General features: G+C 42.0%; 2 protein-coding genes across 2 annotated transcripts in view; both read right to left on the reverse strand.

Annotated features, from left to right (window-relative positions):
- Positions 1-518: 518 nt before the first annotated feature.
- si:dkey-156n14.3 (zinc finger protein ZXDC) lies at positions 519-7259 on the reverse strand. The gene is made up of 10 exons (XM_026344607.2): positions 5143-7259; positions 4794-4946; positions 4325-4403; positions 4108-4238; positions 3843-4013; positions 2765-3549; positions 1991-2075; positions 1711-1877; positions 1451-1552; positions 519-1263 (listed from the first exon to the last, which is right to left on the reverse strand). The coding sequence occupies exons 1-10, from the start codon at positions 7175-7177 to the stop codon at positions 1177-1179; spliced, it is 3795 nt and encodes a 1264-aa protein (XP_026200392.1). The 5' UTR covers positions 7178-7259; the 3' UTR covers positions 519-1176.
- A 4556-nt stretch (positions 7260-11815) lies between these two features.
- The window catches only part of LOC113151735 (copine-9), a 66293-nt gene continuing 54028 nt past the window's right edge, over positions 11816-24080 (reverse strand). The window contains exons 12-15 of the mRNA XM_026344641.1: positions 20526-20628; positions 19779-19836; positions 14121-14194; positions 11816-12122 (exon numbers count right to left, since the gene is read on the reverse strand). Coding sequence (XP_026200426.1) covers positions 11907-12122; positions 14121-14194; positions 19779-19836; positions 20526-20628 — 451 coding nt within the window. The 3' untranslated portion in view covers positions 11816-11906. The remainder of the gene's footprint in view (positions 12123-14120; positions 14195-19778; positions 19837-20525; positions 20629-24080) is intronic.

Below are 24080 nucleotides of genomic sequence, written 5' to 3' on the forward strand. Positions count from 1 at the left end.
TTCCTGCGATTGGCAGTCAACTGCTCTACCTATTGAGCCACAGCCACCCCCAAATGTGCTGTGTAAAAACAACCGACCCTTTAACCCGAAGACAAACATATCCCTGTAAGATATGTGGAGGAAGAGCATCACGTTCAAGGGTTTATGGGAAATATGGTTTAAATGTAAAAAATCCCCAGCAGTAACACTGCTGACCAGATTAGTCGTATGTGATAGTCGTATTACTCAAGTTTAAAATGATCTTGATTAAAGTGTAAACTTCAATCAAACTTTATAATGGATTCATTATGTTTACATTGTTTTATTGGCATATGTACATGAACTCTTTTAACAGAGCTGAAACAAACAAGACTCTGTGAATTCAATCATTAGTATACATTTTTCTACAAACACTGCTTAATATCACAACAATCATTAATCTCATCATGATCCTTATATAGTTATAGTTCATGTGCTCCCAGTGAAACACTGTCTCAGATAAGTAAAACTAAGTGAAATGAAGATCTCCACACCAAGTGTTCTGATTGTGCTTTGATTCTTTAATTCATCTCTGTATTCTGGCTCTGCCATTCTGTAAACCCACAGCTAAACAATAAATAATAAGAAGAAGCAGACACAATTTTTACAAGAAGGTAGTAACTCATGACAGTATATAAACACGTAAACAGGCATGTTTTCAACATAAACTGACTGTTGCTGTAAAAAAACAGTAAGAAATCAAAATAACAACAATAAAAAAAGCAGATGAACTGCTGGAGGAGATGTGTGCGGTGTGATGTGTCTGTAAGGCAACTGGAGCGTAGACGGCACAGTGTGTGTGTGCGTGTGTGTAAATGGCACCATGGAATAGACACTTGGTGTTAAGAGAAGGACAAGGAGCCTCTGGTGTCTGACATGAGAATGTTCTCAGGTTTGATTTGGGTAAAAACTGCACTTATAGACAGAAACAAAATAGAAATAATCTCCAGAATAAAGAACGCTCCCGCCTCTTCTCAAGGTGAATTGGTGCATATCTAAAATCACCCACATGCTCAAACATGATGTCCTCAAAAGCTTCTCAGCGATCCTGGGAATAGGTGAGACTACCATCTGATGGACTCATATCAGGGTGTGTGTGGATGTAAACTGTGGACATTAAGGGAATGGCAGAGAGGTGAACTGTCACCTCTGTGGTGCTCACTCCAAGTCCTGAAGGTTGATTGTGCTTCCTGTGAACTGGGAGTTGTCCGAGCCGTTGTCGTCCTCGGCCATAACTGAAGGTTCCTGTGAAAACACAGTCACATTAACAGTAACCAGGAGTGATCACATTAATTAACTTGTATAAAACAAATGGACTGTTCACTTGTTTGTGCTTTTTTTTTTGTTTTTATCTACACTTCACTTTAACATTGTGGAACTTCTGCTTCCCATTACAGCTGCTGACATAAATAAGAGGCATCAGAAATGTCACCTGTAAAATGTTGACAGGCAGGTCGACAGTGAGCTGAGAGTGGGAGCTGGAGGCTTGAGAGCTCAGCTGAAAGGCCAGGTCACCATCACTGGCTGGGTCATCCTGCACGCACAACACAATTTAATGAGTCAAGTGAAGCTGATGTTGTTGCTTCAGTGTTGCTGGTTTTCATTTAGAACATGCTCATCTCATCTCAACTCAGGTTCAACTATCATTTTAATGGGAATACATCAAATCTACATGCAGACTAGTGGTCTCACCTGCAGCAGTTGAATCTGGACATACTGGGTGACAGGATCACGCAGAGCCAGGCCCCCGCTAGCTGATGTGGCTCCTTCGCCATAGCGAGCACCAGAGGGAGCCAGAGGTGCTGGATTGGTGGCTGCCTTTGCTCCTTTACTTTTCCTCTGGCCCAGTCCTGAACTCCCTGGATTGGGGAAATTCAACATCACTCCATAATTTGATCTCTAGTCTTTGTCTGGTCTGAATGAAGAGCATTAAATCACTGTGTGTGTGTGTGTGTGTGTGTGTGTGTTTTACCAGAGGAGGCTGATGGGCCTCTTTGCTTCTTCTTCTTGGCTAGCTGGATGGCTCTGTAGTCTGTCCTGGCTGAGCCTCCACTCTCCTGACACACAGAACCATACACATTACTAATATTTTTAAAAATCTGTCCATTATTTTGTCAATAAAAATATATATATATATATCTATACGGCATTGGTGCACTGGGGGGCCTCTACTGATACATCGAGCTCCTCCTCCCTCCTCTCTTCTCCTATCCTCTCATCTATCCATTCAAATGCTACATTTCATGTCATTAACTTTTCTCTCTCCCGTAGTTGTGTTTCCTCCTCTCCGTTTCCCTCTCTCTGTTCTCCATTGCAGCCATCCTCGGGCTCAGAGCTGTGTATCTCCAGAGTGTAGTTACAAGTCCTATTGACCTGTCCAGTGTGTTTTGCTGTTTGTTGTTTTTTGTAGCCTGCTGTTCTTTTCTCTCTCCTCTTTCCACTCACCCAAATAAAGCCGAGGCAGATGGCCACCCACCTCGAGTCTGGATCCTCTCCACTATCTCCTAGAGCTGCTTGACAGGGGTTGTTGGGTTTTCTATATTGTTCTGTATTTGTTATATTTTATAAGGTCCTAAACCTTAAACACTGTCAAGTGCCTTGAGATGACTTCTGTTGTGATTTGGCTATTTATATTAGTACTAACTGCACTGAAGCTGGTAATGGCAGAAATTTGTACCATGTCCATGTAAAAATCCTGCAGAAGTTATAAATATTTCAGTTCACTCAATAATCTCATTAAACTGACCAGGAAGCTGCTCGGCGACACAGCGCTGAGTTCCGGGTCTTTCTGAGGACTGAAGCTGGTGCTGGGACTGGGGAAAACGAAATGGGTGAGGACCTTCCCCCCTTCTTGAGGCCCGAGCACCTCCACACAGCCCAGCAGAGGGCCTGCTCCAGCCGTTCCCCCCACCTCCACCACCTTAGAGGGTGAGACCAGCAGCTCAGTCACAGGAGCCACAGGAAGTGTGGTTGTGGGCTCCACACTCAGGGAGCTGGAGGAGCTGAGTGGGTGCTGTAGAGTGAGGTCCGCAGAGGCACCAGAACCCTGCATGGTGAGAGCTGTGAGTGTTCCTAGGGCCTCAGGGGTAACCGTCTGCACATCATCCAGGTTGAGGGTGCCCTGTGGGGGTAGGACGTCACCTACTGTTCCCTCCAGATTGTGATGGGGGCCCATGTCAGCACTGGCTGCTAAGATAAGAGGGTCCACAGCCTTGGCCAACGTGGTGCTACTGCCAGTACCGAGTGTGGTGGCAACTGAGGCGGGGTCAATGGTGAGGATGCCTGAGCTGACCAGGGAGAGGTCCACGGTGAAGGTGCCGTTAGAGCTGCTACCCCCAACAGGAATTCCCACTCCAATTCCAGCAGTGGGTGCAGCCCCTCCAGGAACAGCAGAGAAAAGAGAAGTGAGGTCCAAGCTGGTCAGCTGGTCGCCTGTGGTGATGCCCGACCCAGCAACCATTGTGGGCGTGGAGCTGATGAGTTCACTGCTCGGGGTCAGGGCGGGTGTAGTCTCCATCTGGCTCAAAACATCTGGGAAGGAGGAAAAGAAGTGTGGAATTTACAGGACAGTAAACCTTGCATTGAGATAACTTCTGTTGGGAATTGGCGCTATACAACTAAAACTGAATTGAATTTAATTAAACATTTCAATCAAACAGGAAGAACACATCAACAACTGAACACACAAACAGTGGTTGTTTTTATTTTTTCTTCCGAATGTAAAAATTACTGAGCTACTTTCAAGCTCGTCTCTTCTCCTCTAATAAAAGGAGGACTGAGCGGTCAGTCCAAATGTTCATGATCCAGCAGCGACAGCTACTAACCAGGACTGAGGTGATGGTGTTTGAGCATGTGGCTCTTAAGGCTGCTGCGGGAAGAAAAGTGCTTTGAGCAGTTGGTCACAGGACAGCGGGTCCTCAGGGTGCTGGCGTCCTGCTTATGTTTCTTGGAGTGGATGTAGAGACTGCTGCGTGCTGAGAACTTGGCGTTACAGCCTGAAGAAAAAGACCCAGGACACAAATGTCACCAGATCATATTACCAGAGTAGTGGTGAATTTGTGACATTTTGTTTCTGGTACCTGCACCTACCTTCAGCGTGGCACTGGAAGGGCTTGGTGCCCAGATGTGTGATACTGTGACCTTTAAGGTGCTCTGCCCGGGTGAAGGACTTCCCACAACCCTCTTCTGTACAGACAAAGCGACGGTCATCATCATGTTTCCTGATACACACAAAGAAGAGGAGTGTGGTCAGTGAGACATTCTTATACAACTGGTGGACAAACAGATATGACCATGGCTGACTTACCGTTTGTGTCGGAGCAACTTAGACATGCTGGTGAAGGACCAGCCACAGCCCTCTGAGTCACACACAAATGGCCTCTCACCTTGAAACAGGAAATTATTAGTTTACCTCCCAGTAAACAGGATTCAACAGATTAGCTGTTAACACATGAATTTTGGGCCACAAAATTGTCCCAGTCATAAGCACATGACCCTCTGTAGCAGGATTCACACATGGTTCACTACAGACTTTTAACAATAATGTTTTGGAAATCTGCGACATGACATCTTTCACCTGTAATGGGTGAACACTTAGCATCACTAAAAGCATCATGTGTTGAAGGACTACATATCGGCCTCAAACGTTTCTGTATTCTAAATGTTTAATACTATACAACAAAGGAGTTCAATTAGCCTCCTCATGTGTTCACTGAACTGTACCTTTAGGCCCACATAAAGAACACCAAAGCCACTCAAGCCTAGCAACTGCTTACCAGTGTGACTCCTCATGTGGATCTTGAGGCGACAGGCTTTGTCATATGTCTTATCGCAGCCGGGGTAGGTGCATGTGAAGTGGCCCGTTTCTCTGAAGTGAGTGCGATTGTGGGAGAAGAGGGCACTGAAGGTGATGAAGGTTTTCTCACAGCCTGTTGGGAGAGAACAGTAGACTGAACACACAAATACTGACAACAAATACTTGGCTATGTAATATATGGTTTATTAGCCTCAGATGTGCTTCTCATACATTCGAGTCAAAACAATAACCCTCCAGATACCTGTTTTTACAGCACTTAGATGATGACAATCTGTTAAAAATGCCAAAAAATTGTGTGTTTGTGTTACCTGGGAATTCACACTTGTGGGGTCTCTGCGGCTCAAAGTGGACTCTCTGGTGATTAGTGAGTCGTGTAGCGCTGCGAAATCTCTCGCTGCAGATCTCGCAGACGAATGAATTATCCTGCTCATGGACTCTGACGTGAGCCTTAAGGTTGTAGACTGTGGTGAAGCGCCGCCCGCAGCCTTCAAACTGGCAGATGTGTGGCCGCTGCTTGTCATGGGACTGAAGATGCCGCTTCAGCTTGTAAGAGGTGGCAAAAGCCCAGCCACAGCCTTCCACTGTGCACTGGTAGGGACGTGGGTCCTCTGCGTGGTTCAGCAGATGAACCTTGAGTTTCTGGCGTGTGTGGAAAGTACTAGAGCAGCCAGGTTCTGGGCAGGTGAAAGAGGCCACAGTCTCTTTCTTAGACCTGATGAGGGGTACAGACTGGAGGTCCTCATTCTCACAGTCTGCCACAGTGGCTTTGGGCGAGACAGTGACCAAATCAGCCTCTGTTACGGCACACAGCGCCCCTACCTCCTGCTTAATAATGGGACAGGATTCCAGGGAAGTGCCCAGCTCTGACAATGAGCAGTCATCCACCAGGCCCAGCTCTGAGTCACTGACAGACAAACCAGGTCTGGGTTCTTCCTGCTGGCTGGTGCTGGATACTGCAAGCGTGCTGATCTTTCCAATGGATTTAGTCCCGCTGTCATAGTTGAGAAGAACAATGTCCTCATGGTCTTTCATACCCAGATGTTCCTTCAAGCTCACCATGTCGTCCTCTTTGTGTACATATCCCTCTGGCGGGGCAGCGAGAGTCAGTATTCCGTTTTCGATGGTCACTATGATGCTTTGGTTGTTTATCGTGATAGTTCCGGAAAAGGTTTCACTGGAAGGCGGACCTGTGGAGGCCGTGCCCGCGTTAGCACTGTCCTGCAGACCCGACGGGTCCGAAAGAAAACCCGAGGTGTCCATGGCTTCCACGACACCAGAGGTCCCTGAAATCAAGACACTGCTCTCGTCAGTGCGAGACTGCGAAGAAAACTCCCCGACCAGTTTAGCCTCGTCGTTTTCTGTACAAATCTGCCCACAAATCTTCTCGCCATATTTGTTTGTCAGAACAACATCTTCGACCGTGTGGTGGGACACCGTGTGCTCGGCACCGACCACGGCAGGATGCTCGCTCAGTGGCCTGAAATCATGCTCCGTCTTTTTCCCGCAGTTCACGTTGTCACAGTGAACAACATGACTGCAGTGTCTCACCTCCATGGAGCCACAGGGACCGACGCCAGCTCCAGAGCACTCTGCTGCTTGTTTACCTCTTATTTTATGGCCGTCCTCAGGTGCTGTATCCGCCGCTGCTCTGGTCGCCTCCCCGCTGCCATTCTCCTGAACAGCATTCAAAACAACGTAGAGATCCTGAAGGCTTTTGTCCGCCCTGGCCGCCGTGCTGAAGCTCCCCGGCGCTGCAGGGCTCGGGCTCGGGCTCGGGCTCTGTGTCTGGCTGTGGCTGGCTACTGGAGGCTGCTTGAAGGCGCCGTCCTCACGCTGCTGCCGTAAAACTGGAAACGGTAACGTCGGCTGCCGCTGCGGTATCGGTTCCTCTTCCCCTTCGAACAGAGGCAGCGTCATTTGCAGCGCACCAGCCCCGCTTTCCACCCCATACTTCCAGGCAGTCCTGAGAGACTGCGGAGGACCGAGCAGGGCGCTGAGCTCATGCTCTTTGTCAGTGTCCACGTTATGAAGTCCAACACTCGGCCTAACGTTTCCACCGGGAACATCAGTCTCATCGGTTGCTTGTAGCTTGCTAACAGACAAACACGTCCCGCTGCCATTTTCCGCCAGTAGGCGAAACGACGATGTCCTCGGCCTGGTGGTGTTGTTGTTGTTGTCACTTTGTGGTTCAGACGAATCCAGTTGTCCTTCCACTCCATTTTCGGTGCAAATAAAACGGGGTATCGACCCTGTCGCCGATCGAAGTGGCGACGAAATGGTTCTGTGTAGGGCGCCATGTTGAGAATGAATGTTTTGGGCATCAGAAAGCCCCTGGATTTCCATCTTGGTATCCCTGTAGCAGCGACTCCGAGAAGCCCCGCCCTGGGAGGTGGAGACGCGCGGAGAGCCGAGGCGTTCAGGGGCAGCACGGAGAGCGCGGCTCCACCGGTCACCGTGCGTCCGGACTTTTTTACTTTATTAATCCCAGAAATTGTTTTAATTTAGTTTGACACGTTCAGAGTATGAAAGCCCATTACTGCCACTAGAAAGAAAGGAAAAACAAAGAACAAACAGAAAACTAAGTTAGTTTGAGTCTAAAGTAGGACATGAAAATGTCCCTAGTCATAATTAACAATCTAAATTATGATTTAGTAAGTCATAATTGCCAGATCTTAAAATATGTCTTTATTTCGTGAAGTCAAACCTACAAAGTCAAAACGAAGACTTTTTCTTTCCCAATTTTGACTAGTACTGCTCTTAGTTTACATCATGACAAACTTTTCTTCATCGTTTTTCTTATAGTGGAGAAAAGTGGCTTCATAAAATATCAAACATCATAAAATAGTAAATATAGGCACAGATAAAATTATAGTAAAAATTATGAATAAATTAATAGATTTTTCAGTTCACCATTTAACATTTGTATCACACCATTTGTATTATTTGAATGAAATATTAATAATACAATGTTTTGTAAGAGAGGTTAAGTCTTGTAATTGGATCATACACAGATCTAGAAAAGGGGCACCCAAAGGCAGCAAAGTTGTGCTTTAGTCAAACTGTGAAATGGGTTTTATAGCAGTGGATCCAAGTGGGATTAGTTGAATTATGATCTATTGATACCCACTGTATGTGTGAAATATTACCCTCATAAGATTTTAACTTGAATTTCAATGTGAAGCCAAAACTATATTCATATCGTTAGAATTCAACATTTCCCAGGCAGGCCCAGCCAGTGGTTTTAATACTGTTTCCACTGAGTGGCAGTGTAGTACTATAAAACATAAAACATGTCCTCCCTAAGAAACATCACTCATTATGTGCGTGATTGAACCAATGATAAAAAAACACGCCGCTACTTTGATTTTAATTACTTTAATTATTCTACAGACCAACTTTAGAGGACACTTCTGATATGATCTGGGTTACAGTAAAAATAAAGCCAACAAACAAAGGCTAAATATAAATTAGGTTACCTGAAATTTTAATAAAAAAAATGAAAAGCCAGTCTTTGCCCAGGTTATCATCCCTTCAATGAAAAACAAACAAACAAACAAAAAATTCTAGACACATACTAGAGATGGACCTTGAATAATACTCTTTATTTGCCTCCACAGCGAAATATAGGCTACTGTAAAAAAAACAGTGAAAAACTGAAGTTCTAATCAATCACACAAATGGAGACAAAAATAACAGAGCATCAGATAGGAAGAAAATGTAAGGAAGACTGCTCACAAAATTCTGTACATCACTTTAAATGTATTTACATTTGTCCTACATTGACCAAGTCCATATAGAACACACTAGACTGTGGAGAAATAGTAAACATACTGTATATTGATTGTAGGTGTAATTAACTAGTAATGTTCACACTGTATCGAAAGCTTAACATGCTTCATACAAAAATAGCCAATAGGTTATGTTTGTGACTTTTAGTTTTTGTTGACTTGTTGACCATAACACATGCATGCATGTTTTAAACACTGTGTGATACAAATTTACACCTACTATTCTCATATCTCTATATGTTTTGGACTATTATGCTGGCAGTTCCTTGTAAGAGTACTGTACACAATAACAGTAGAAATAGAAAGAATGCTCCTGCACAGTACACAAGTCAACACATGTAGGAATGTGGAAGTCATATTCTGGTCTGAATAAAGATACTGAACAAGTACAATCATTGGCAGCATATCAGCCAAATAAGCATGCAAAATAACATAGATCTCCTGTGTTGTCATATAAAAATAGAGTGTTCCCTCGCGCATACTTGTAGGATTATGACAGAAATAAGGCCACATATCCATTTTCTTTCTGATACAATATAACACATGTTTAGTAATCCAGGCCGATCCAGATGAATCAGTCCTTTATAGTTATTGTTAGCCTAAAACCTGTTCAGCTCTCTCTCTCCACATATATCTCTCTCTCTCTCTCTCTCTCTCTCTCTCTCTCTCTCTCTCTCTCTCTCTCTATATATATATATATATATATATATATATATAGATAGATAGATAGATAGATAGATAGCGTGCTATATATATTTAATTTTGTTTTGCTGTCAACTTGAACCAGGCCTCTTAAGTCATTTGCTAAGCCTACAACAAGTATCAAAGGTCAGCGACACAAAGTTTGAATCAAAATGCACAGTATTTTTTAGGAGTGCATGTAAGAAAAAAAAGAAGAAAAAAAACTGTTGTAGCAAAATCACATATTGCTCATTTATATGCAACATAGGCAGAACATATAAAATCAGAAGTACACAGTGGAGCTTAGAAGTTTGTGGACCCTTTGGGATTTTCTCTATTTTTGCATAAATATGACCCTAAAACATAAAGTCCTTAAACACTACACTTTTTATTGTGCATAAGCATTTGTGTGCCTCCAGGTATGCTGTGGCACCATATAGCAACATTAGCTAAAATTTTTTGGTAACAGTTCTTCAACCCAAAACATCAGCTTGGAGAGATTTTAGCCCATTCCTCCCTAAAAACCAGCTTCAGATCAGGAATGCGGGTTGACTTCCTGCATGAACTTCCTGCTTCAGACTGCTTCCGTAGCATTTCTATAGCATTAAGGGCAGGACTTTGAGTCAGTCATTCCAACACATTACATTTCATCTGGGTAACAACGGAGTTGAAAGTCTGTGAATATTCAGAATCATTCAAGCTCTTTGATATTGAAAGCCCAGATTTCTCTTGTGTAAATACTGCACGACCTCCCAGACTCATATATGATTATCATTCCATTGACTGAAACACTAACAACCAAGCCAGCCACAACAAACAAGCAAAGAAGAAACAAAAAGACTGTATCATTGTTCGAAGTGAGAAGACTATAGGAATTTGGAGTTATGACTTTGTCACAGAGCCCACTGAACTTCTTCGAGTTCTACCAGAGCTCTGATTTACCTATACACACTACAACTCTAAAATGGCTTTCTCAGATTTACGCACTCCAGAGGCCGGTCTGGTTTAAGTTGAAATTATTGCTAGAGAAGATTGGATAATTTAACAAATTTATGACTTGTGTGAGTCTGATCAAGTTGTAGATCTTATTTATGCAGAAATAGGAAACAATTCCAAAAAGTTCACCAACTTTCAAGCATCATTGTAAGTTTAACATTCACTGCAAATCAGCATGTTTATACCGTAGCTGTTGACAGTCAGAATATATCAGAATTATAGCAGAATTGATGAGGGAAAAGTGTGCATACATTACCAAAAGTAGTCAGTAGCACAACACAACTCCCTGACACAACACTACGCATATACCCACCCTCACTTTACCTTACTATCTTACTTTTCCTTCTTTCTGGTAAAAGAAGAAGGAAAAGTAGAGGTGAGCATGACATTTTCACACATTCTCTGCTACATATGAACTATTACTGAGTGTAAAATGCACACTGACCAGCTCTCTTGTTTTTAAACAGTTGCATTCACCAGACAGCTTTGAGAAGCAGAGGCACCCACCCTCATGAAAGATTCATCCCAAATGACAGCCTCAGCTCACAGAGTTACAATTTAGAGGGAGTGGAGGGGGACGGCAGAGTGCACAGACATGTTCAGCTTTGCAACCGGGGCTGAAATAATCAGCACCGCCTGATATTGTTAAAATGTAGGGTGCCTGGAGGAAGTGGAGGTTCTGGAGTGGAGGATATTTCAGTCTGTTCTCCATCTCGAGCCAATTTCATGGCTTTATATATTTCCTGCTTTCAGGAGGTGCTTGCAAGAGCCTCGCTTCATTCCCAAGTGGGATTAGTTTAGAGCCAGCACTCTGTCTCTGAATGTCGACCTTGAAATGTAGAGCATTCACCACCCCTTTAGATAGCAACATATTTGAATTTCATGTTGAGCATAGAGTAATACACAGCATACATTTTGATAAAGCAATAAAAAAGAACTGGTGTCCACTGGCGCTCCGATGTCACAGGATTTATTTTCTCTCTCTCTCAAGCCTTTAATATGCCCTGAGAATAAACAAACAAGGAAAGGACATCACTCTTCACTGCTGTCTTTCTTTACAGCTGATAGAAATCTAATTACTGCTACTTCAGGATTTATTACTATATTACAGCAGATGCTGAACAAGAACAGTGTCAGAGAAACTGACTGATGTCGGGCAGATGGAACCAAAGACTTGAAATCAGCAGGTGAAACGAGGATGTAAATAAAACATCTGCAGCGGCTTTTGTCTCTCATTTAAAATGTTAGAACTGATGAAGTGCCAAAGTCCATTTGAAACCTTTGATTTAAATGCAGTTTGTGTGCCATTGCAGAGTTGAGCGATGCACCTGCAGACGCTGTTCAGTGACAGGGGCTGACACAAGCCAGAACCAGAAACATAAGTGCATTTTTCTACACTTCTAATCCAGATTTAGAGGAATGCTCACCATTAACACTGTGAATTAAAAGTATTTTCTTCTTGTAGGTGTCCCTTTAAGTTTACTGTGAAAACAAGCCTGACCCCGAACCATGCAACACTCAGGTACACACACACAGACACAAACATAGATCCTCCTTTGCTTAGAATATTGCAGACTACAGTGCTGCTCTGCTCTGTGCCTTCATTTTCAGGCGTGCATGTTGGGGGCAGGAGCAGTGGTTGTAGTAGTGGACACTGAGGGGGAGTCGGAGGTGGCTGGCACAGGAGGGCGGGGCTCAATCCCCCGACTCTTCATAAAAGACAGCAGCTGGTCAGGGATCTCTGCCAGGACGTCTTTGGCCAGACGGGCCATGCTCAGCACCTGGTTCCCTGAGCGATCGATGTAGTCTCGGAAAGGAACAAACTGGACGAGAAAAGGAACAATGGATGATGAAGTTTGGGATTTGTGAAGATGTGTGCATAGTAACAACAGTTGCTGCTGGAGTAAAAACGAGTAGAACAGCAAACAGTGAATTTGTGCAATTTTGATCAAAAAGAACTAACTATAGCATTACTGCATTGTGTTGTGTACCTCCACCACCCAAATAGTAGTTTATATTTAGCTGTGCAGACTCACGTTCTAAAGACATTTGTGGGGCTGAAGTGAGGAAATTCCCCCCAGGCTTTTCTGAGATACAGCTGTGATGAGAAATGATAAATGGTCTGCACTTATATAGCGTTTTTCTACCTAGCTGGTACTCTGCGCCTCATTCATCCAGTCACACGCTCAAGCACTCACACACTCATCGGGGGCAACTTGGGGTTCAGTATCTTGCCCAAGGACACTTTGTCCAAGTGACATTTCCTTATGGTTTTCTGATGAAAGCTTCTCCAATTTTCTATAGAAACTTAGTAATTTACAGCGAGTCAGTGTCATCAGCAAATATCCCAATTTTGCCACTGTTGCCTCATTCAGTATATTTACAAGTTACTTTGAGAAATCAGGTTAAATGGGAAGCCTGTCTATATGGACATAGTATGGCCCAACATGCTTTGTGCACAGATCCACATGTAGCCCCCTGTAAACCTCATCAGTGTGGGCATTGTTGTTAAGGCACTTTACATGATTCACACATACATTTTAGTCCTGCGGTTTGTGAGCCCATCATCAGCTGCATGGACTAAGCAGAGCACAAACCTTGAGACACTGAGACCAGCTGAAATTAGTAGCTGTAGTTGAACTTGAGCTATTATAACATTTTGAAAATAGAATAAAAATAGAAAGTGGTAAAGTGCTGACATTTTCTGAAAAATCGTCTTCACTTTTTTCTTTTGATTCTGTCTTGTAACTTTTTATAATGTAATATGCTGCTGCAGCACCTTCAAACTGTGAGGGGGCAGACTAGAGCATGATCATCTATGACCAACAACAGAATTTCTTCCAGGTGAACTTGCTGACATCACTATTGGTGACTGTTGTGGAGAGTGAAAGGTGTTGCTGAGTTTGTTTGATATTGCCCCACTGGTTATACTGGGGATTGTATCTTGTGTACATGTAGCTTTAATTTCTTGTTAACATTTCATGTTATATAAGTGACCACCAGTAAGGATATCCTCAGGCTAAAAATAGAAAAATGGGCAAGGGATATTGAGGGAGACCTTTAATTATTTGTGAAAGGACATGGGCTTGAGCCCTCAGAGACACCCGTTTTGAATGTGCCTGATTTCATGCAATGAGACAAGATATCTTGTTCAAAGTTTAGATAATGCCCAATTTCCACCTACAGTCCCGGGGCTGGTACACAGTCTGTCGGAAGACCAGAACATTCAGTTTTTCAAAGAGCCTACATTTGCTACTGTCACCGTCTGAGTTGCTGATGTTAGATTTTTCTTGACTGTGTAAGTATAATACCTATTATTAACACACAGTAAGTGAATGCACATACGGATTTGATTTTATGTAGCCAACAGCTTAATTTTCCTGGGAGGAGAATAATGCATATTGTGGATTTTAACTCAGTGCTGACAGGTCACATCATGCACAGTCCCCAATACTCAAAATGTTGTACTGTCTGCAGTCTTGTATCCTGCACATGCAAAAAAAAGCCAATTAGGATTCTGGTCACGTGTATACAAAATCAGTGTCACCCAGGAGAAGTCTACCAGGGGAAATCAGGTTTCTCTAATCCCCTATCCTGATTATGGTCACCAGGTTTCCAAAGAAATCAGTTTACTCCAGGAAGCCAATGTGTCTCAAATGCATGTAAATGCAGTGATTCTAATCCTACATATAATATACTCAGGGTAGAAATTGAACAGAAATCTACTCCATGCAGATATTTGCACATCACAGTGATAAACATCCCATCTGTCAGTCATGAAGTTGCACAGCAGTGTGGGTGTAGGTTAGAATATACTGCACCTGGACAATGTCTCTCTCAGCAAGTCGTCCCCTGGAGGACACTCTGACTTCATCTCCATCTAGCTCCTCCATAGCTGCAGACAACAAGTACAACATTTATTGTTAGACAGAGGTATAATATACTGTAGAGTTTAGAAGTTCTGTGTTATCATGTTAGAGAGGCTCCTTTTGTTGTTTCCAGCATTTCTGACTTTTATGTTGGTTATGTAAAGTAATCTTGGGCGGGTCAGCTAGTGTGCTTCATTAGTCGATTTTCTATATTCACAACTGTTTATGGAAATAGGAAGTTTTTATCATTAATGGAAATCACTATAAATTAGCGCAGAAAGTGTCGCTGACTGGAGAGTTCAACCTAACTCACTTCCTGTGTAAAAGACATAAATGGCACACAAGTAAAACTTGCCATTAAGTGTGCCAACTTAATTATTGTTGTTCCTCTTTTTCCAGTACTCTAAAGAAGTCAGAATGTCTCTAATTTCCGTTCATTTGCACAGTAACGTGCACGTGTGAGAAACGCGTCTGTGATGCGTTGTCATGTGATAAGCTCTGAACTTAACTAAGGATGTTAAAAATATACTGTCAGCTTAGTAAGGCATTATAGATAAAGACAGGTGTATAAGTCACAGTGATGAGTTTGAGAACTGGCTGCAATAATGCATCAAATAAATGGTTCTGCCACGTGTAGTAGCAGCATCAGCATATCTCCAGGATATCTCCATAATCCAGAGTAGACAGCATTTTGAATTGTTTTAGTTTTGCAGGACATGCTACTGTCTTGCCTAATTCCTGTATTTCCAGAATTGCAGAATGTCTTCTCAGTGCTGAGTCTCTGGATAGGAATGGGAACAGCAGTACTCATCTTTTTTTAGTTTAAAACAATATTTAGATTAAATGGGAAAGTCAGCAGGTCATCAAACATGGACTGTGATGTGATGGATAATTGTGAGTTTATGTGGGTTTAGCAGGATAGCTTCAGTTTCATTCCCTTACTCTGCTTATCAGCTGAGTATAATTCATGGAGACATCTTTTAGATTCTCTGCTTTGCTAGATAACTAGTCAACGTTAAGGAGGTCTCCAATCATAAGTAACTCAGTCAATGCATTAGTGGGTCTAGAAATTGTATTAAGTGGTCTTTGAATAAGTGATCAGAAGTTGTGGGAGGTGACCAAAGGAGCAAACATTACAAATCATCATTTACATCCTCAAAATGATGCTGTCATTATGACCGGAGGCAAATGCAGACGCAACTGATGACGAGCTAGGACACAGTCCTCAGAGACTCAGGGAACAACAAGTTCACACCAAAGACAGTTTGGTGGTACTTCTAAATGACTGAAGACACAATAAATTAGTTGATGAACCAACCTCATTAGTGCTTTTATAGGCCACATGAAATAAGGTAAGGTAAAGTCTTCAAGGAAAACAACCAGTGGCATTCTCTAGAGGAACTGTTTCTATATATGAATTTAAAGGAAAGGATGTTGAGGGAGGGATGTTTCGACATGGCAAACGACATGTGGCAGATGGTCAGGAGCAGCAGGCAAATAAGGATAAAACAGAGGGAAGAAAGAAAATGACGGTCTGTATAAGCTAGGAGATGGTCAAACAGAGGAAACAGAGAGTCAAGGACAGGATGAACAGAGACATGAAAAATAACAGAAATGAATTCAGGCAGAAGTAGCAGTGGAGGAGGGTTCAGGTGTGTGGGTAAACCTTGGCATGTAGAGGAAAGCCCACAGAGACACAGGCGCTGATAGAAAACCTTCTGTTGCCCTAAATAACACATGACAAGTGTCTATGGACTCAAATATGCCTCGCTGGAGGAGTTTCACGCTCAAACACAGACACGTGTGAACAGTACATATTTTGGAGAGGATATGGAATGATGTGAGAGGATCCTCTCAAAGGAAAACCTTTGATCATTTCTAAACAGCCTGTAATGGCCACATCAGCAGTGATAGTTCAGTGATAAGAGCATCAGTACCCATTGTGTAATCTACTGTCTCCACATCTCCATAAACCATGTTGTTCTGTTCTTTTGATTCTCTCCTTCACTGACCCCTCTGCGCTGCAAGGGTCACAGAAGCCCATTAGAGTTCTCAGATCATTCAGATCTTAGATCGACATAAAACTTATCAAGGGATTCCCTTAATGGGAGATGTTGATGAGTAGTCAGTAATGGGTTGTTCAACTACAGCTGGAAGACAAAAATGTATATTAGCACATTTATCCACCCATCTGCAAACAAAAAGTCATTTGTTGTGAAAATGATACCTAACATACTTATTACATACTTACATGCATACTTAAACATACATCTAACCAGTTCATCTTTAAATGGAAGTGGATGCTTGTGCCAAAAGAAATTCTCTCAAGGTCGTCCTTAAATATCACACTCACGAGAATGTGAATCCATACAGAAGACGAATGTCCAAACAACCTACAGCCAACATGGAGGCATACAAACAAAATACCTCAGGTAAGCTGTACATCCCACAGATGAACGAGGCCATTTATGTTAAATTGGTAACAACATATTGAACATTTTGAAACCCTTTTTTCAAATATATCCTGAAATACATGTGATGTGTAAGGAGAAAGCAGATGAGCTTGAGGGAACAGAAAGAATAACAAATGCAAGAGGGGATGAAAAGAGTGAGAATAGAAAGGGTTATTATACATTTTGAGTTCAAAAGGCTGATCCCCACAGCGCGGTTCAAACCGAGGGTCAGTGATGTGTGGAGGTCTACTCAGCTCAGAGGAGTGCTGGATTTATCCTCTTCTGCGAGCTTTTGAAATGTCACTGAGTGTTAATCAGGTACACATTAAAATTATTTGAATGTTGATTAACAGATTCTGCTAAATGGTTTGTCAAGCCCAGACAGGCACTGATGGAAAATGGTTTGTCAATGGCGTGTGTGTGAATCTTTGATAAGCATTGACTGTATGTACATTACAGGGTGAATTCTACCCCACAAGTAGAGAAACACTAGCTGTTTGGCAGAAATAGACTTTGATTTGTAAAGAGAGGTGTAAAGTCGGGCCAGTAGGTTCCTGCAGTGCAGTTCCATTATCTCCACTCTAACTTCTCTCTGTCACATACGTTGATCCTTGGCTCCAGCCCTAGCCCTGCAGAGTGAATAATATGTCCCAGTGAGGGCTGTCCATTTGTTCAGCTACAATAATTTACCACTGTACCTTTTGGTATCTGGTAATTTAATTCCAATCATTTAACCATCAGCAAGTGGGTGCATGATAATGACTTTTTTATACACTGCCCATCCAAGAAAAGTCACCACCTTGATTTAACTAAGCAAATAGGTAAGAGCCACCCATTGGATAATTACTGCATGGATGATTATTGTTAAGCCGGTAATAAGCTATTTAACTCTAACTGATGCAGTGAGTAGCTTCTCATTTCTTAAAAAAACATCCTGGTTGCTGAAAAGATGTTAATCTGTTTCAGAAGGGTCAAATTATTGAAGTGAATCAATAAAGAAAACATCTAATGAGATTGATAAAACTACTTAAACTGGGTTAAAGCGGTCGGACCCTCCCATCATAAATACAGGATCTTGGCGAAAAATGAGTGTAACTCTGGATGGGAATAAATGTTGAGACACTGCAGATGCTTATCGAAACGATGCCACAGTAAATGCATGCTGTAATCAAAGCTAATGGTGGTCCAATGAAAGAGCGTGTGACTTTTTTTGGACGGGATGTGTACATTCCTCTTTAGAGCAGACTGAGCGTTACAAATCAACACACAGATCACACTGTCCTACTGGGAGGATCAAAAGATGGATTCATCAGCTGCTCATTTAAAAAGCCATGTCTCTGAAACATAGTTGTGAGTATAGCCTGCAGCTGCTAATCTGAAATGGAACATGACATTTAGCAGGATGATGTCCAGTGTTCAGACATATGATTCTATGATCTCTTTTTCTTCCAAAGGTTGAACCAAGTGACTAAATGTAGTGTCCCAATCTGATAAAGTGAGCATCACAAAAGATGACTAGACTGAAGTTTATCTGTCTGTCCAGACTAGTTCCTTTCTATTTCTGTCCATTACTGGTCAGTGAAATGAAAACACACTGATCCATTGTTTAAACTTTTTTACAGTAGGGTTTTAGGGCTGTCACTGGAAACAGAGACAGCAAAACTATCATGGCTAACAAAACCACTGAATACAAGTAGAAATGAAAACAAAATGCAATTTCATTCAACAATGTGAAAGTAAAAAATAGCATCATTTTATTAAAGACATGAAGTTTGTGAAAATGTCTGAGGAGAGAAATTCCTGTGTTGGTGGTCGAAAGGAGAGGTCTGAAAACACCAGTAATGTCACCTGGGTCTTTGGGGGGATGTAAAGGAAAAAGTCCCAGGACTCTTGGAATCAGTGCAAATGTGAATGTTGGCAAATATTTAATCACTTTATTAGTATTTTGTTTTCAAGACTGTGGAGCTGTGCAGAGACATCCAAAACTAGTTTAACTACATCTGCCAAACCTCTTAACTTTGTGTGGCAGCTCATTATGACCCTGCAGTGTGATTTAAAGCAGTTTAATTTCAAGTTAAATGTCACAGGACGTGTTTAACACTACCATCTGAGAATCAGTATTCTTTTCACATCACAGTTTCTTCTCCATCTGACAATGTTGTGTGCAGGAAAGGAGAAATACAGCAGATCTATTAGAGCAGTTTAGATGGTTTCAGAACAGTAGTTTAAATAACAAACACTGAAGATTAGTGTGTGAGAGGACACACCACTGTATTTGTTCTCCGGCAACAGGAGGAAGTCAGACGTCCTCTTTGAAAGGCAAAGACTTTCTCGTCTCCATGGCAACTGATTTACTAAATAGGTCTAAGTGTCTGATAGACACAGCGTGTGCACATGTGAAAAGTCTTCATAATACTTGTGGATTACTAAATGTAGGATCACTAAAGCAGTAGCAGTCAATGAATGGTTTTCAATTTCAATTTCATGGTTTAAAACAACTTTTCTTTATCCATATTCCTCATTTCCACAGTTCTGAACCGTTTGAGGTTGTGTAACATGACCTCTCCCACCATGTTGAGGTGAACCCCTGAACTTTTCACTCATCAAAATAGACACATTTGGTTGTGTGGGAAGTTTTCATGTACCAAAAAAACCAAACAAAAAGAAAACGGTCACGGCATATAGGCCGGAGGTCATCTGATAAAAAAGATGCGTTTGTGAAGAGGAGGCGATACTTAAAATGGGATTTCACATCTGAGAAGGCACCACTCATTCTTGACCAAATTTACTTCAAGTCAATTCAATTCAATTTTATTTGTTTAGTGCCAAATCACAACAGAAGTCATCTTAAGGCATTTTACAGTGTAAGGTTCAGGACCTAGTTGACATTTTCTGTCTGTGCGTGGCGTACCACAGGTCCCTGCTAAATTATTAAACAGTGTGGCTGACTAATACTACAGCCAAGTAATGGGAGATAAATACAGGATTTACCAGAGTGGGCCATAAGAGCCGTGAGAGGCATTACATGTTATATTACAAGTATTTTCACAACGACAGTCAGGAAATGGTTGCTCAACTAAACATCTGGTGACATCTCTGAAATGTTTCTGTCAGCTGTAAAGTGACCGATACACCACACAGACCGACAAACACTTACCATCAAACTCAGCGGGGCCCACTCCTACTATGATGATAGACATGGGCAGGGCAGCTGCCTGTGGAGAAAACACAGGACTGGCATAAGCTGGACCTGAAAATATATAATGTTCATAACATGCTTGAATGTACAGTGTACTTTCTGTCTGGGTTCATCTCAGGGTAGGGAATCACTCCTAACTAGCCAACAATTCTCAGAGTGGGCCAATTTCACTCCTACTTTTAGGACTAGAAGGTAGAGCAATTTATCAACATTAGACTTAGGAAATCACTCCTGCATCCACCAAAATGTAGGAGAGCTCCTGAGGCGTCTTAACTGGTTAAGAGTTGTCAGGAGTGCAACCAGCACATTCTGTGCGAGAAGAGCTGTTTCTAACATTTAATGACACAGCTCGTTAAACGACACTGTTTAGGCTGAAATAGAATGGAGTTTTTGTGCAGTATTGCTCCATCACGATAAAAGGACACATGCGGTTCTCATAGAAACCACGGCCATTGCAACTTGTCAATTGTACTTTTGTCAACGTGACTGCACTGAATCCAAACCTCCAAAATACACAGAGAAAGGATTTGTGAAGTAGTAGCATGTCCATCAGATAAGGGTTTACAAACAAACAACAATACTGCTCCAAGATTCAGAATTTCAGGTCAGTGTCATTTTATTGAAATAGTTTTATGTGGACAAAACACTAATTGTAATACACATTCCATGTGGTTATGTTCTGTTTGCAGTATTGTGTCTACTCACATTGACCACAGCCTCTTTGGTCTGAGCCATGTCTGAGATGACGCCATCTGTGATCATCAGCAGCACAAAGTACTGGGAGCCATCAGTTATTTCTGCAGCACATCTGAGATCATCACACACACACACACCCACACACACACACACACCCACACACACACACACACACACACACACACACACACACACACACACATTTTTAAATGATCTGTGTGGAGACATAAAGTTGAGAATAACACCATATGTCTAATGTGATGGTTTAACAGAATGGGCTCAGGTTGATTGTTCGTTTGATGGATTTTGAGTATTCTGAAGGAACAACTGATGCCAGTCCCGCAAGGATGTGTTTTTATTTTGTAGGAATTAACCAGCATGTGTATTAAGTTCTTTAAAAAAAAGTGTGTGCACTTGAAGAATTACATTGTTTTTTCTGGACTTGTAACAGTGGATCTGAATCGGGTAGTTTTATGCAACTGATGCAATTCAAAGTGATGACTGCTAGTTATGTGATTTCACTCTGAATCACATCTCCACACAATTTGTTCAGCAATTCCACAAGAATGAAGAGAAATAAAATGGTAATTTTACAATAAAATGATTACTGGGCCATCAGATAACAGCTATCATTTCTATGTGACACACTGTGAAAAACAGCGCTGTATAATGGAGTGCTTTTGTTCTCTACTGGCTTGTGTATGTGTGTGTTGCAGGTAATGCTAGGATCCCAGCAGGGAGGAGGAAGACCTGCTGTCTGACTCACTGTTTGATTGGCTCACACTCTCAGTCTGGCCTAAGGCTGAGAACAGGCAAAATGGCAAACCGTCTATCTGTCTGTCTAACTGTCTTCCTGTCTGCTGGATTCCTCTCAGCCTCTCCTCCTGCTTGTCTCTACATTCACCCTTCCTGTTTTCTCCATCTATTTTCCTGCCTCACCTTCCATCTCCCCTGCTGGCTCTCGCTCTGTCTCTGCAGAATAATAGGAAAGTGTACCAACAAGTGAAACAGTAGAACGAGGAAACAAATTCTGCTGTGACAGATTTGTCTCAAACTAAAAGTCTGCAGAAGCTCATTTTCCCTGTCACTTACATTTTCTCGTGCTTGTGATGCAAATGCAAATAAGGAAAATATGAATATTTGTAACAAATGACCTTTATACCCAGATTTATCTAAAGATCTATATAAAATCAATAATCTGATGTTTTGTCAGTTCCGTTCTGATGCCTCTGCCTCAGTTAGATTCAGTTAGATTCAGTTAGATTCAGGCCAGGTAATTGACTGCCAAGTGCAAAAAACTTGACTTTAAAATTTCTTTGTTTCTTTGATGTGCAACACGCCTTGTATTTGTTGCATTTGGTTGAGTCTTAGCAGATAATATGTCGTTTACATCCATATTTACCCAGGTAAAATCCTGCTGTGGCTGTTGAATTTGCCACAGATACGCCAAACCTACTTGTACTCCTGGACAAAAGTTGGTCTAGATCTGACCAACTTCCACTGTTGTTTTCTGTGCTTGTATTGGTGACATAAAGAACTCAAATGTTCTCATACACATTTTTGCTCAAGCAAAGGTTTGTTTTTTACAACCTTCTTTATCGTCTAACATCTCAGAGCATGCAGCTGCCAGAGATTGGTGAAAACATAATGATGCGTGAAATTCCCAGAAGGTCTTTTACAGGATCTGCACAAAATTTGCACAAAAGACTATTAAGTAAATATTTCTTGTTCTAATAAGTTAGTGGGAACTACGTGAGTAGCTGCACGTGGTCATGTGTATTTCTGTACATATGGTTTATACCATGCATCTTCTTCCTCCTCCTCCTCCTACTCTCCTCTTGTCTTTAGCAGTACTGTAAACCTCCCACATGGATGACAACAACAAAGTAGAGGCAGATGAAGAGGCAGAGGAGGATGAGGAGGAGGAGGATGAGCACAAGGAAGAGATGACACAGTATGAAAAAGTGCCTGATGAAGAGGAGGAAGCAGAGAAGACTGGGGAGTTTAATTAAGAAAAAAGAAATAAAGAAAGAAGAGAAAGAACCAGAATAAGAATAAGAACAGCAGCGAGAGCAGATGGGAGACAACAAGAAATGGGACAATGAGAAAGTTAAGAAGACTGTGGGGGAGGACGTGCGGTATAATTGGTGGAGGTATGGAGGCAGAAAGTCAAAAAGAAAAAACAAGAGAACAGTAGCGTATCTGATAATCACAAAGCAAAAAATATCTGGAGACATGAACAAAACAAAAAAGGAAAGAGCGCGAGGGCAGGGAGTGAGGAAATCACCTTTTATGTTTTCTCTCCATCTGAGCGACGGCAGTGTATTTTGAAGCTCTTGAGCCCACAGCTGAACAACATAGCACTGCTACACTTCATTCGATTACGCAACCACGATCACACTCAACTGGGACAGGATATCATGGCTTCTCATGGGGGCTAAAAATACAATAGCAGGTAATAACCAGCCAAAAACCTATTAAAAGCTTAACACCGGCTCTACTCCAGAAAAACTAAAGTTTTATTGGTGACATTTAATTTGCTTTTAAAAAGAGCTTGTAGGATGATATGTGCAGCGGGAAAATGAGCTTTCATACCTCTTATTGTGGGAACATAGTTGTTAAGAAAATAGCAATCAGAAAACAATAAAATGCACTGTGATGATTTAAATATTTTATGAGGCAACTGTCTATAGGAGGAAAAAGTTAAGCGTCACTTGTCGTTTACATTGATTGTGAACATACAGTCATTATGTCAGTAGAAGACGGAATTAGGATACAGTTCTGTTCCCCACAAAAACATATTTATGTTATGGTTTCATTAAACTTGATGGTGACACTGAGGTGCTCTATGAGGACCAACCTGAATGCCTTGATATTTGGTAGCAGCAATGTTTGTGATGGTCTGTGCTGGCAGGCATTAATGAGAAGTCATCTGTGCACCATTAACAGCTCAGTGTTTTTCATATGCTTTATATGCAGGGCTATTTGTATCTGCATCTGTTCATCAGGTGACAGGTCAGAGTAAGACATTTACACCCCTGAGGCTTAACCAGAGGAGAAGAACTTTTATGAGTACTCTCCAGCACAAAACTACCATCTATTAAACCTGCATTATACTTATTAGACACAGAGACACAGACAGGGCTATACACATCCTGTCTTGAAATGACCCCAAGGTCTAAGTCAGTCCTGAGACCATTGTGTCCTCTCATTAATGCATGGGCAGTATGAGCCGACTGCCTGTAATGGTCTCACTAAGCCAGTTATTATGAGCTTTGCAACTCTAGGGAAACCTTGCTGAAAAAGTAAATAGGCCTCACATAGAAAAGGGATGTGAGTGTGTATGTGTGTGTAACCGAAATGCATGTCATGGTAACAAGATGGTACATTTCAGCTAGCTTACTCTCACTTACTCTCTCATTCCCTCACTTAATGAATGCAACGCACATTTTAAACTGTGAAAATGCTTTTATGCTGATATACTGACGATCTTGCTTCTTGCCTCTGACATGTTCTGTTTGTACTGATGATATGCACACATAAACAGCAGGCTTCCTATGGCTG

The sequence above is a fragment of the Anabas testudineus genome, chromosome 5 (genome assembly GCF_900324465.2).
Source record: "Anabas testudineus chromosome 5, fAnaTes1.2, whole genome shotgun sequence".
NCBI classification, from domain to species: Eukaryota; Metazoa; Chordata; class Actinopteri; order Anabantiformes; family Anabantidae; genus Anabas; species Anabas testudineus.